Source organism: Panthera onca, chromosome B2 (assembly GCF_046562875.1).
Source record: "Panthera onca isolate mPanOnc1 chromosome B2, mPanOnc1 haplotype 2, whole genome shotgun sequence".
Classification (NCBI taxonomy): Eukaryota; Metazoa; Chordata; class Mammalia; order Carnivora; family Felidae; genus Panthera; species Panthera onca.
This window is the reverse complement of record NC_138343.1, coordinates 62,733,501-62,747,476: the sequence shown is the minus strand read 5'-3', so window position 1 is coordinate 62,747,476 and position 13,976 is coordinate 62,733,501. Positions and strand designations below refer to the sequence as shown.

General features: G+C 38.3%; 1 protein-coding gene across 2 annotated transcripts in view; it reads left to right on the top strand.

The window, feature by feature from the left end:
- The first annotated feature begins 1,106 nt into the window (after positions 1–1,106).
- LMBRD1 (LMBR1 domain containing 1) overlaps positions 1,107–13,976 on the top strand; it is a 112,551-nt gene continuing 99,681 nt past the window's right edge. The window contains exons 1-4 of one of the 2 annotated variants that reach the window (XM_060615860.2): positions 1,107–1,365; positions 4,338–4,413; positions 7,566–7,742; positions 13,442–13,502. In XM_060615860.2, the coding sequence (XP_060471843.1) occupies positions 7,716–7,742; positions 13,442–13,502 (88 nt within the window). In that variant the 5' untranslated portion in view covers positions 1,107–1,365; positions 4,338–4,413; positions 7,566–7,715. The remainder of the gene's footprint in view (positions 1,366–4,337; positions 4,414–7,565; positions 7,743–13,441; positions 13,503–13,976) is intronic. The other variant, XM_060615858.2, reaches the window with a different exon arrangement.

Genomic DNA, 13,976 nt, shown 5'->3' with positions numbered 1-13,976 from the left:
TGATCTTGGGGTTATGAGTTTGAGACCCAGTTGGTTGTAGAGACTATATAAAAATAAAATCTTAAAACAAAAACAAAAACAAAAATATACCACAGTATGTCTGGAAACTGGTGAAGGAATCTAAATGACCACTTGGAATAGAGATGTCTCTATTCACTTTAAGGAAACTATATAGGAAAGATGTCTCCAGAAAAGTGAATGTTGCACAGAAGAAAGACATGATCAAACATTCACAGGTACAGAAAACACAAAGCCAATTTATGACAGTATCAACTTATGTTAAAACCGTTCTCTCCTCTATTTTCTTCTTTTCTCTTCCCTTCGTCCCCACTCCTTCCCTACTTCTGGATTCAGCTAGAAGTAGGTCTTAGGTAGGGGGGTAGGGAATAATTTACCACCACATAATGCATTGTAAAGATATGGTAGGCTTAATTCATAAATTGTGTCTTGATTACAAGTTATGCTCCTTCAATTTAGTGGTTTAATATGTACTCCGACTGCAGGGGACCCAGGCGAGCTATCCCAGGAACTACCTCCTTGTCTCAATAGGGCCTACCATACTGTTTCGTTCACTTATGAATATTAGGAGAGCTTTCAATTTCCCTATGAATATGTTCACAAAGTCATTATGGAAATTCACAGTCATGTATAGAGGTAAATCGAAAAGCCACAGCACCATGTGATAAGCCCATATCCAGTGAAACAGTTACTCAGGCTGGGGGCCCCAATGTCAGCAAATTAGAAAGTCATTTAGGCATTGGGCAAACTTTTTTTTTTTTTTTTTTTTTTCAGACGGCCATTCCTGCAACCTGGTGAGCTCTGCTAACTGCATGGCCCATTCTGTCTTGGACACTAGGGACAAACTTCCTTTCTAGGAGAAAGTTGAAACTCCTAATGTTGGCTTGAATTTCCAGAAAAACCCAATCCAGGCCTTGTGGAGTTCCCTCGCTTTCCCGTCTATCAGCTTGGGCTGAACCAGTTTTTCTAATAAGGTTGCGATGCAGTAAAACAACACCCTGACTTAAAGCCTTCACCTCACCTCGGGAGTGAGTAGCGCGGTGACGTCACGGCGCCCGGGCGCGCCCCGCCCCCTCCCGGCTCAGCGCCAGGGGACGCTAGAGGGCTGGGGCTCCTTGGCAACCATTTGCTCCGCCCCTCCCGCCCCCTCCGCCTCCTCCGCCCCTTTAACCTTTAGGGTGCACGGGCGCAGAGTCCTTCACACTCTTTGCCCTTTCCCCCTCCCCTTTCCCCACCCCCCGTGCCCAAGTCTCCGGGCCGGAAGTGAAGATGGCGGCTGCGGCGCCTTCTGGCGCGGCTTCAGCGGAGCTGGTGATCGGCTGGTGCATATTCGGCCTCTTATTACTGGTAGGGGAGGTGCTCATAGTTTTCCCAGTGTTTGGACTGGTGGGAGAGAGGGAGGGGCCGGTCGGCCCGGCAGCTGGTCTGTTAGGGCCTGGGAGACCCTCCTCGTCCCGCCCCACCCCCCTTTTAGTTTGGACTGTTGGGGGCTCCTCTGCTCCGGGGCGGGGCCTGCTCTCGGAGTGGGTACGGAGGCACTGATTTCCGGCTGCTTTTGATGTATTTTCCCTGATGACGTCTAGTATTGTAGGTTTCCATTATCGAAACTCTTACCCTCATCCCTCACTAGAGCACTGGGGCGGGTGGAGTTTGGGAACGGAGGAGACCCTCCGGGTTCAGAAGGGAGAAGTGACCCCTGGTCCCCACGTGAGACGGGAGCACAAGGTGTGGGGCAGCAGCGCCTGATCTTTGCAAGTTCAGTAGACGCTGGCCTTGATCTGGCAGGAGGCCTCTGCTTCCCAAAATTGTTTGTCCGTGTTCCCTACCCTTGGGATTATTAAGTCTGCAACCTTCTGTACCGATTGTGCGATGCTTTGATGACGTGAGGTGTTCCTTCTGACTTCCCGGTTTCACATTCCTTTTCAGTCTTTTGTGGTAGATGTAGAAACCTATGTAGGGAAGAGCTGTAGCCCTCTTTACTGCCATTATCAGGGTGTGTATGTACTAAAATGTATCTGACCTCAGGTACCACCTTTCCCAGTCGTCTTACTCCTGTTTAGTGATCAAAACGTGGGCCTAAATAGCCCAAATGGCCTAGTTTTTACTTTACTGCCTCATATTAAAATCCTTGGGCTTATTTTATTTGGGGGTCCAATTTATTTCTCTCCATAACCCTCCCCATTCTCACTCTCCTTATCATGTTGGGTACTTTGTGTCCCAAAGTATTTTGCTGCTTTGCAATTACTAAAACAGAAAACAAAAATCAGCCCCTAAAACTGCTAACTTCAGTTCTGGAAATCAAGACTTGTTAGATTCCACTACAATGTCTGCAAGCCGGGTAGTATGTTTTGCTGGTAAATGTTTCAGAAAAAATGCTACAAAGAAAAAAATGTGAAAACTTATGGAAAATTATCTCTTGCTACCTTCACTCTCCCAGAAAATAATACTGCCTTTACACTGGAACGTACTTTATTTACTCTTCTTGGTGGAGAAAATGGAAACTAGAGAGGGTGGCCATGTCTCCAAAGCCCATCCAGTCTTGTACTTACGGAGTTCCTCGCGTTCAGGAGTTCCTGAACAGACTATCATATTCAGTTGGTTTAGAAGCAAAAAAATGAGCATGTAACCAGTATCAAAGTCTAGCAGGAATATCTTGGCAGTTATCAATTAATAAACATTTAATGTATATGAGTTGTGCTATAAATTGTGGGAGGATGTAAACAAAACAAAGTAGCTTTTAAGTGGGCCTGAAGATAGGTGGGAAAACAAAAATTCTTAAAATAGGTATTACAAGTACTGAAAACCAAAGTATGATTTTATAAATGATATAGCACTTCAGAGAACAGAGAGTAATATCAAAAGAAAGTGGAATTGAGGTAGACATTGGATGGATGAATAAAGGAAGTCGTTGAAATTGGTGATGATACACCAGGAAAAAAAATAAAATGAGAAGGGAATTGAGGAGTTTGAAACTAGATGTTGGAACAGGAAAAAATTAGTAATAAGGGCTATCGTTTAATTTTCTGCAAATTTCTATAATTCCTGGCTTATTAGAAGAGAGCTAGATTGTTTTTTTATTATTTTTATTAAAAAATTTTTTTTTAATATATGAAATTTATTGTCAAATTGGTTTCCATACAACACCCAGTGCCCATCCCAAAAGATGCCCTCTTCAATACCCATCACCTACCCTCCCCTCCTTCCCACCCCCCATCAACCCTCAGTTTGTTCTCAGTTTTTAAGTCTCTTATGCTTTGGGAGAAAAGAGCTAGATTCTTATGTCTGCTTTTGCATTCAGTCTTTGAAATGTTATTTTGGTTGAAGTGTATGAAGAAAATCCTGTTTTAGTGGTACCTCGCAGAGGAGTATTTTTTAGGTAATTGTGGATATTCTTAAATATGACACCAAAACTCAATAAATAGAAGCTTTCTAAAGGTTAGTTGAAATAATGGAATCTGAAACCCTGTGAATAAACTTCATTCTGTTACAGTAAAATTTGTTGATCCCTGTTGCACTTGAATGGATCTTTCTGCCCCATGCATGGTTTTATAACATCATGCGTTGATTATTTGGAAAATACTGGTTCACTGAGTGATGCAGATATTCCAAATATGGATATATTTCAATATATAATGTTAACATATCACATTCATTATTATTACCACTGATCTTGTCAGAAGAAATGTTCCAGAAATAAGTACTGAGAAACTGTCAAGCCCACAGTTGTGGATACAAGTTTTCCAAAATTCTGAGTTTCATTTAAACTCTCGAATTTTATCTTTGGGAACACATACTGTCAGGTTTTGTTTTGTTTTGGTTTTTTCCTCTTGAGGTGATAGGTTCTGTTCATTTCAACAAAATATGCCGAATGTCCAAGTCTGAGTAACCATAATCACACGTACTGTCAAGTCAAAGCGATATTCCTTTGAAACCCGTGCCTGACTTGGTTTTCAGCTCCTACATTACTCCTAAGAGATAGCCAGCACACCTTAACGTGCAGCAGCAGAAACTCCAGCCTAATCTTCGCAGTTTCCCCCATGGAGTATTAAAAAAGATTCAAGGGTTGAAGTTCAGTAAAGTTAATTTTTACTGTTTCATTAAGCACAGTCTTAAATTGTCCTCTGTGGGTGTGTATCTGGAGGTGAAGAATACAGTAACTACTGGCACAATTTGGTGCTGTTGTCTTGATTCATGCTTAATTTGCCAGCAGTTTTTACCCATGACTTACGCAACATGAGTGCAGATAGCAACATAGTGAAAAAGACAAATGACTTTTTAGTGTTAAGAGAATAGTTTTCAATTTGCAAATCCTTAGAAAGGGTTCTGGGACTGCCAGTGGTTGGAGGACTTCACACTTTGACAGCTGCTGCCAGTAATCTACTGAAGAATCGAACAGTAAGATTGACTTATTTGTGTGATCCTGGGCAAACAGAATGGACTTCAGTTTCTTCTGCCACATGAGGAATGGTTAGATTTAGTCCTCCAAGCCTATAATCTAACTACCTATGTTTACTATATGAAATCTAAACCTTTCTATATAAGTCCCCCAAGATCCTCAATTGCATTTCCCTTTGCTATATAAGACAGAGACTTCGTTTCTGTAAAGCAAGTTTATTCTTGTTATTCAAAGTGACCATCACCTTGTTAGATATACTAACAAGGGAACTTGTTAGATATACTAAATATAAGACCCCAGCCTTACTGACACGGAAAGGATCTATGCTCATTAGTTTAAGAAACATTCATCCGTTCTCATTCCTGCCTCTCCCCCAGTCATTGTCAACCTTAACTTCTCATCAAAGTCAACTAAGGAGTTTTAAAAAAGTCTACTGCCCAGACCAGTTAAATTAGAATCTTTTGGGAGGGGTTGGAGACTGCTCTAAACTTTTCTTTATAATTATTAACAAAATTGCATATTTCTTTTATGAAATGTTCTTAAGATGTTATTTCACATGACATTTGGTTTCATATGATGTAGTGACCTATGACAATTCATATGACAGTTGCTATTTGTGAAGCAGTTATTGTGGCCAGGCACTGTGCTAAACTCTTTACATCTTATTTAAGTCTTTACATCTTATTTAAGTCTTATAACCTTCTATGAAATATTCTTATTACTATTTTGTAGATGATGACATTTGATTTATTTTATAATGTAGTCACTACTGATAGATTTTACCCACATAAACAAAAAGCTCTTTGGGGTTCTCAGTTTTAAAACTATAAATATCTCCTGAGACCAAAAAATTCAGTATTCTCTGTCTTAACTATTTTGCTTGAGTTGCCCTTTCCCTACTTGTCTGTCTGGTTTTGGCAAACATCTTCCTTTGCAGTAATACCTATCACTTTGAACTTTGTAAAGTTCAGATCTTTTTGAAATCCATCAAAAAATTACTGAATACTTTGTGTCAGGTCCTGCTAAGGATAGAATGATAAAGCTCAACTTGCAGTGGCTTCAAAATAATTTGAGGAATGTTTTAAATATTTGTGAATTCATTTAAAAACAAAAATGGTAAAATATTAATATAAATTAATGAGAAATGTTTTCCTAACACAAAAATAAATTCATAAATAGCCAGAATTTGACACTAGGTCTTATTTTTCCTCCAACATCCAGTTTCCAAAGTCTACATTCCCTTCTTACGTTATTTTTTCTGCTGTTCTGACACCAGCTGAAATATTAGTAATATGAAGGAATTACATGCAACAACTTGGATGGATTTCAAATGCATTATGCTAAGTGAAAGAAGCCAGACTCAGATGACATGCTATATAATATAGTACATTATGACATTCTAGAAAGGCAGAAGCTATCGGGACAGATAACAGTGGTGGAGAGTAGACAGAGGGGTTAACTACACAGGGGCAAAGGGGATTTTTCTGTGGTGGTGGAACTGTTCTTACATCTTGGTTGTGGTAGGGGAATTTGGAAGCTGTGAAACAAGTTGAGTGGTGGTGTTAGTTCAGTTCAGGCTCCTGAACTAGGATACCCGGAAAGGAAGTAACAGTGGAATCTGTTGAAGAGAGTGAAAGGACAAAACGACGCTTTTGTCCCAGAGCTCTTAATAGAGTTTATTTAAAACAATGGTTCTCTCTTATGGTTAAGTCATATTCCATTGCCATTTGCAACAACATGGATGGACCTAGAAGGTGAAATAAGCCAGAGGCATAAAGGCAAATACCATATGATTTCACTTGTATGTGGCATATAAAAAGCAAAACAAAAAACCAGAAACAGACCCATAAATACAGACAACAAACTGGTGGCTGCCAGAAGGGAGAGGGTGAGCAAAATGGGTGAAGGGGAGCGGAAGGTACAGGCTTCTAGTTATGGAATGAGTAAGTCATGAGGATGGAAGGTCTGCGATATTGTAATAGAGTTGTGTGGTTATAGATGGCAGCTACACTTGTGAGCATTGCATAGGGACTAGAATTGTAGAATCACTATGTTGTACACTGGAAACTAATGTAACATTGCATGTCAACACTACTTTAATAAAATAAAAAACAAAATAACAGTGGTTCTCAAATTTGGCTCAGATTGGAATCCTCAGGCTTTTTAAAAATGCTGTGGCCTGCAGGAACCTCACTCTGATTTGTGGGGACAGCATAAAGGTATTTAAAAACTGCCCAGGTGATTCTAACCCAGCCTAGGCTGAGAATCACTGGTTTAGTACCTATCTGTAATTCCCTACATTTGAGTAGAGGAGTTTCTCAAAATGTAGTTCTTGGACCAATAACAGCCTCACTTGGAACTTGTTACAAAGGCACATTTTCTGGGCCCACTCCAGACCCCTGAATCTGAAACTCTGGGAGTGGGGCTTAGCATTTTTTACTATAACAACCCCTCCAGATGATTCTGATATTCCCTAAAATTAGAGAATCGTGAGCAAAGTCCTATGCTCTGTGTTAGTCATTAGAAAGGCATTGACAGCTATTAAGAGTACCTGGTGGATTAGAGATGTCATCCTCAGTACCTCTGAGTGTACTTTTATCACTGGAAAGTTCCTTGCAGTGCACATGTACTCATTTTTAATGTTCACGTTTCTTTGTTTAATGCCCTTTAAAATTTGAATTATATTATAACTTGTCGATTGCATCGTGATTATTGGCAGTTAGTCTTTTAGCTGAATGGTACCCTTGAACTGTCATAATGGGGCAGAAGTTAATTTCAATTCAAGTTATATTGTATTAGTCTGGAGAAATCTATAGGTAAAAAGTATGCAAAGCTAATTACAACTATGACATATGAGACCATTAATGATTGCAGTGTATTCAATGAGGATATATGTAACTGAGCACTGTTATCAATAACTTGTTTTTTGGTGTGTCTTTGCATCTAAGTGAGATTGTACTGCATTCATGAAATAGGCTTTGAAAATTATAAATCTAGAATAAGGTTATAAGAGGTAATGGACCTTCATTACACATGTAAAAGGACCTTCATTTGACATAGTTTCCCATTGGAAACTTTCAAACACATGCTAAAATCAGAGTTAGAGAATACATAGTGCAGTAGCAAAACATTTCTTTTTGTTCTCTTTCAGGCTATTTTGGCATTCTGCTGGATATATGTGCGTAAATACCAAAGTCAGCGGGAAAGTGAAGTTGTCTCCACCATAACAGCAATTTTTTCTCTGGCAATTGCACTTATCACTTCAGCACTTCTACCAGTGGATATATTTCTGGTTTCTTACATGAAGAATCAAAATGGTACATTTAAGGTAATTACTATCGTACTTTAAGGTAATTACTATCATACTTGTGATTTTTTTTCCCCTTTCAAATTCTTGGCAAATAAGTGTTTAAGTTTAGTAGTCCAGTATATATTGTGCTTCTGTTGTTGTGTCTGGGAATCAGTGAGGGTGCACATGCAGCACAGAGGCTAAGAATGGGACAGCCAACATGGAAGACTAGAAGTGAACTGGTACTGATTCAACAACTCTGCAAGTGTGAAGAATACCTTTTGTGAATCCGAAAATATATTAAGTAATGCAGTAGGTTTTATTTTGTATCTCTCCTAGCTCCCTTGAAGTTTGAGTTGATTTACATTAATGCAGTAAATAATTTACAAGGGCTTTTTTTTTTTTTTTTTTTTTTTTTTTTTTTTAATTTTTTTTTTCAACGTTTTTTATTTATTTTTGGGACAGAGAGAGACAGAGCATGAACGGGGGAGGGGCAGAGAGAGAGGGAGACACAGAATCGGAAACATGCTCCAGGCTCCGAGCCATCAGCCCAGAGCCTGACGCGGGGCTCGAACTCACAGACCGCGAGATCGTGACCTGGCTGAAGTCGGACGCTTAACCGACTGCGCCACCCAGGCGCCCCTACAAGGGCTTTTTTTAGTGGTGGATCACAATTGCAGTCTGTTTCACATTGAGTACTTTGAGTCAGTATGGTATATGGAAAAGACCACTAAGCTAGCTGGGAGTTACAAGACCTGAGTTCTAGACTTGACTCTACTATCTAGGCTATATTTTGGTCAAATTAGTTAAGTTTTCTAGACTTCAAGTTCTTCATTTTTAAAATGAAGGATGTTGGACTGGAAGATTTCTGATTTCCTTTCCAATTATGCAAATTATTATTTAAAACATTTTTTTTTTTTAAATTTTTGTTTATTCTTTGAGATAGAGAGAGAGAGAGAGAGAGAGAGCGAGCACGAGCAGGAGAGGGGCAGGGAGAGGGAGACACAGAATCTGAAGCAGGTTCCAGGCTCCAGGCTGTCAGCACAGAGATTAATAAAACACATGAAGCTGCTCTTTTCATGGAGCTTACATTCTGTAAGATCAGGCCAACAGTAAACAGTCAAAACAAGTGAATTTCATGTTGATACATTCTGTGAGGAAATATAATAGATTGATGTGAAAGTTTAAGTTGTGGGTAATTCAGATAGGGGCACAGGAAGGCCAGATTGCTGGAACAGATTACTTGAGATGAGACCTGGATAAGGAGAAGCCAGTCAGGTGAAGAACCAGAGGGAAAAGCCTGTGGGGAGAGGAAACAGCAAATACAGAAGCTCGAGATGAGTTTGGCCTATTTGTGGTATTGTGGTGTTGCACTTTGGTACTAGCTGAGATTAAGACGAGGCCTGGTGGATTGTTTATGACCTTAAGTCATGTTAATAGAACTGTATTTTGGACAAATTACCTTCAAAATGCCTATTGTATATATAAAAGTGGAGGTATCAAGTTGGGAGTTGGAAGTGTTGTTGAGAGGTGTAGGGAGAGGGGTAGAGAAGTGACCGCTGGCTTTGGTCAGTGGTAAGCAAGGAACAAGATAGTTTCAGTGGAGCACATGGGTGGTCAGGTTGGAGTGGGTTAACTCTGGATGGGAGGTGAGGAAGTGGTGATAGGGAATGAGGAAAACTTTTTGAGAACTTTTCCTAAGGGAAAAGTTTCCCTTTTCCCTTTTCCTCCTAAGGGATTAGGAGGTGGGATCAAGAGAGGTGTTATTTGTGGTGGTTATGCGTATTATCCCTGTGCTTGATGGAAGTTACTAGAGTTGGTATACTTTAGGATTCAGTACAGTGGGAGAAATTTTTGAGAGGGAAGATAGGATATCATTGCAGGGACAGTGTTCTTGAGAAAGCAGAGGAGTTGGAGATCTAAATGTGAAAGGATTGGCCATAAATAGGACTATAGGTACTTGGCTGGAGGAAGGACTAACATTTGAATACAGATGGAGGTAGGTGTTAGATTTGGTAGTAAGTTGAGTAAGCTCCTGTCTTACGGCTCCAAATTATTTTAGGGAACTCCAAGTCAGCATTTTTTAGGCATTGACATTTTGTGCTGGTTTATCTTTGTTGTGGGGGTTATCCTGTGCATCATAGACAGTTAACACATCTTTGCTTCTACACACAAATGCCAGTAGCACACTGACACTCCCCCCTACCCCCTGGGTCTCCATTGCCAAATGCCCATGGGAGCCAGAGTCACCCCTGAATAAAAACTACTGGCCTAAGGTAAGAATACCAGGTAAAATCGAGGTGGGTTGTGTAGTTTTGGGTTGGGCTGATCATTTCAAAGTGTCATCTTGAAGAATAGAAAGAAAAGTTTACATACATGATCCACTATATCTTTGTTCTATGGAATTTCTATTTTCCTTTCATCTCAAGTGGTCTTTAATATTCTCTAGTATTAGTTCTTGGGTCTTCAATGACTCTGTAGTTTCTTTTGGTCTCTACCTTGGGAGGCAGTGGTCTACAAAATGTATCAAGGGTATAGCGGTTCTCAAAATGTAAAAGAAGGAAGGTTTCATAAACTAAGCTCTTTTGACAGTATATACCTTGGAGGCAAAACTGTATAAAAGCCATATGCACTAATAATACTGGAATGATGTATATTTTACACATATTTTTAGCTTTAAAATAGTAACAGAAATATTTTCTTCTTGCCATAAGATTTGGTTAAACAAAAGAACCTTGCAGGATGAAAAGTACTAAATGTCAGTGAATCTTTGGCTTTAGATTACCTAAACATACTTTCTACTTTTAACTTTTTTCTGAGGTTGGGGTCTTGTTTAAAGTTTAACTTTTAAGTAATTCTCAATGGCCACATTAATTCTTGTGGGATTATTTTGGAAATTGGAAGGGAGTTTGTATTAGGGATAGATGAATTATCCTCTATTTCAAAAAATCTTCAGGATTCAGAAATCTTTTTAAAATTCTGTTTTGTGCATACACAACAGCTAAAGAAACTGTTAGGAGCTGAAGTTTTGATTATGTACATATTAATTTGGATACTTGAATCATTGAAAAAATTTCCAGTCATGGAACAGAATTCTCCCCAGTGCTTTGCCATGGCCATGTGGTAAACACTGTTGCAAAATTTTTTTTTTTTTTTGTATATGTGTGGGTGTTTCATTTTTTAGACAAAGATTGCATGTGTTAAAACTATTAGCTGCAATGTGTTCTGTGCTATCCCCTCATGGATATCTATATATGCTAGTTTATATAGATTCCATTGTTTTTAATGTCTATACAGTTTCTCCTCAGGCATTTAGATTATTTCCAGTTGTTGTTACTGTTTTTTAATTTTTTGAACAACACTACACTGAATATTGTTGGATAAAGAGCTCTTGAGTGAAGAATCAATAAACATTTAGTGCAGGCTGGAATTACGGAGAGAACGGTCAGCAAGTACACAGGTTCTTATCTACTTGACATTCTGCAAAACGATGACCTTTCCCAAAGTGCAGGTGCTTTAGCAGAGGTACCTCTTCCTCCTTTTGTTCGCTCGTCTTATATGGCAAGAAGGAGAATGGCCTTGCAGGTAGATAAACAGTATGGACTTGGGTACCGGGTAGTGTGCGCTTGATACAAGCTGTTCATGAGGTGCTTGGACATTCCAGTTGCTGAACATCTAGAGACTTTGGGCTCCTTTAGTCCTGTGAATATGGGGTTCAGCTCCTCCTACTGTATGGGAAATGGAGGCTTCATTTTGGTAGCTTGTTGCCATATAATCCAGTAAGAGCTCTTGAGGTCATTCATTAGACAGTACTATTTGTCTTTAAAACATATCTGTGTACTGATACCTGTCCTGATTTGTGTGAATCTTTTTAGGATATATTCCAACAAACAATGTTTAGATCATAGACTATTTTACTTACCATGTAGGAGATGGCTTTGTCTCCACATTTGCCACTAATAATGTGTTTTAAATTTTGCCACCTAGGTAAATGAAAAGTTACTATAATAATAGATTTTTATGTTTTATTTATTTATTTATTTTTTAACGCTTATTTATTTTTGAGACAGAGAGAGACAGAGCATGAACGGGGGAGGGTCAGAGAGAGGGAGACACAGAATCTGAAACAGGCTCCAGGCTCCGAGCTGTCAGCACAGAGTCCGACGCGGGGCTTGAACTCACGGACCGTGAGATCATGACCTGAGCCGAAGTCGGCTGCTTAACCGACTGAGCCACCCAGGCGCCCCGATTTTTATGTTTTATTAATAAAATCTCATAATTGGGTAAATTCCTCATTGTTGATCTTTTTCGAAAAATTTCCTAGCTCTTGCCTGTATGTTTTTCAGATGATTTTTTTAATCAGCATGTCAAAATACTCCCACCTCCTAGTATATTGGGATTTGGATTGGCAGTATATATAGTTTTTATAGATTAATTTGGAGGGATTTGGTATTTACAATCTTTTCATGTGGGAACATGTGACTGTCATTTATTTAGATCTTTAAAAAGTTCTATAATCAAGTTAATTTTCTTTGTATAATATAACATTTGTATTTAACCTATTAAATTTTTTATAGTCTTTATTGCTATTGGAAAAATACTATTTTTATTCTACTTTGTGTGTCCAAGTTTTGCTTTTGTGGTGCTAAATTTGGATTTTCCACATTTTTGTTCTTTTACCAATTTGTCAACAAGAAATTCATAGATGTTCATTGTTCAAAGTGTTTGTAGGTGAAAAAGAAAAAAAAAAGAAAAACCTAAATTATTTTAGAAGGAACTTTAAATGCTGATACCCTTCCTTAAGAGCCAGTATAGTGGGATGTTGATACCACTTGAGCTCTTAAAGTGTTTGTAGAAAAGAAATGACCTTTGATACCAATTTGAGCCTTACTACTTAATAGCAGTAGTCACTTAGACTCTCCACATTTAATTTTTCATATGCATAAAGTTTAGGACATTTAATAAAAAGATTTGCATTTAGTTCTGATTCATTAGTATACAGATTTTTTTATTTGAAAAGATTAATTTGAATTATTTTCTAAGTTAAATTACTACATTTAAATTACTAATTTAAAGAACACTTGTGTGGGATGAAGGCAAAGAAGTTTAGATTGACTTTTTTTAGGTATTTTTAAAAAATGTATATTGTACTCAAATATCTTCTTTCTAAAATTCAATCGTATTTCACTCTCTCTATAATAATTCGTCACTATTTTCTGTTTTCCTTAGGACAAAGTCCAAAATACTTAGCATGACTCATGGTCCCTTAAACCTGGCTCTTTCCCTCCCTTGCTCCACCTGCTTTTTCTTAGCTTTCCAAAGGCTCTAATGAAACTATATATTTAGCTTCTTGCAGTTTTTTCAAACTTTCAGGTATGTTCCTCCTATCTTCTGTACTTCCTACTGTTTTTTTTTTTTTTTTTTTCCTCCTATTTTCTGAGAACGACCTTTCTTTCTTCATTTTTCGGGTTAGAATCATTTTGGGAAGCCATCCCTGATCTTTAGGCTGAGTTTGGTGGCGCCTGTTTATGTGTTTCCCTAGAACTATGTTGTCATCTGAGCATTTGCCTGTTGAAGTTTGTTTACTTATCTGTCTCTTAATTAATTATTGAAGGCACAGGCCATACTTGTTTAGTTGATGATGTATTTATAAGTGACATTCAGTTATATTAAAACCTAATTGTAATTGTTACACAAATGGATGTTTCGTTAATATTTCTATTTCCTTTTTATCCCAGGACTGGGCTAATGCTAATGTCAGCAGACAGATTGAGGACACTGTATTATATGGTTACTATAGTAAGTATCTCAGTTTCATTTCCTATTTGGGCTGCTAACCAAAATGTAGAATTAAGCTATGTGTAAACATTTTGCTATCACTTTTGTGATTATTGTTTCAACACCAGGAGTAAGTAATACAGCATTCATTCCCCTAATCTGGAAACTTTTAACCTACTCTGCTTCATTTGGGTTTATTTATATGTCTCTTTAGAGTTTCAGTCAAGTTACTTTAAATCTCAAGTCTTGTCCTTTGTTAACATTACCAGTTTCCCAGTTGCGCTCTTGAGTTAAAAAAATCTCTGTTTTCTAGACATTTTTTTCTAAGCATTGACACTAGTAGAGGGTACACTGGAGAGTTTGTAGCATCAACTTTATTGTGCTATACTGATCCAGTTTAATCCAAGGGATTCTGGTTGATTGGGTCTTTCCTCTCTCTTCCTTCCCAAATGTTCAATTATAAAAGCTTATTATAAGCACCTAAATGTTTCCCAG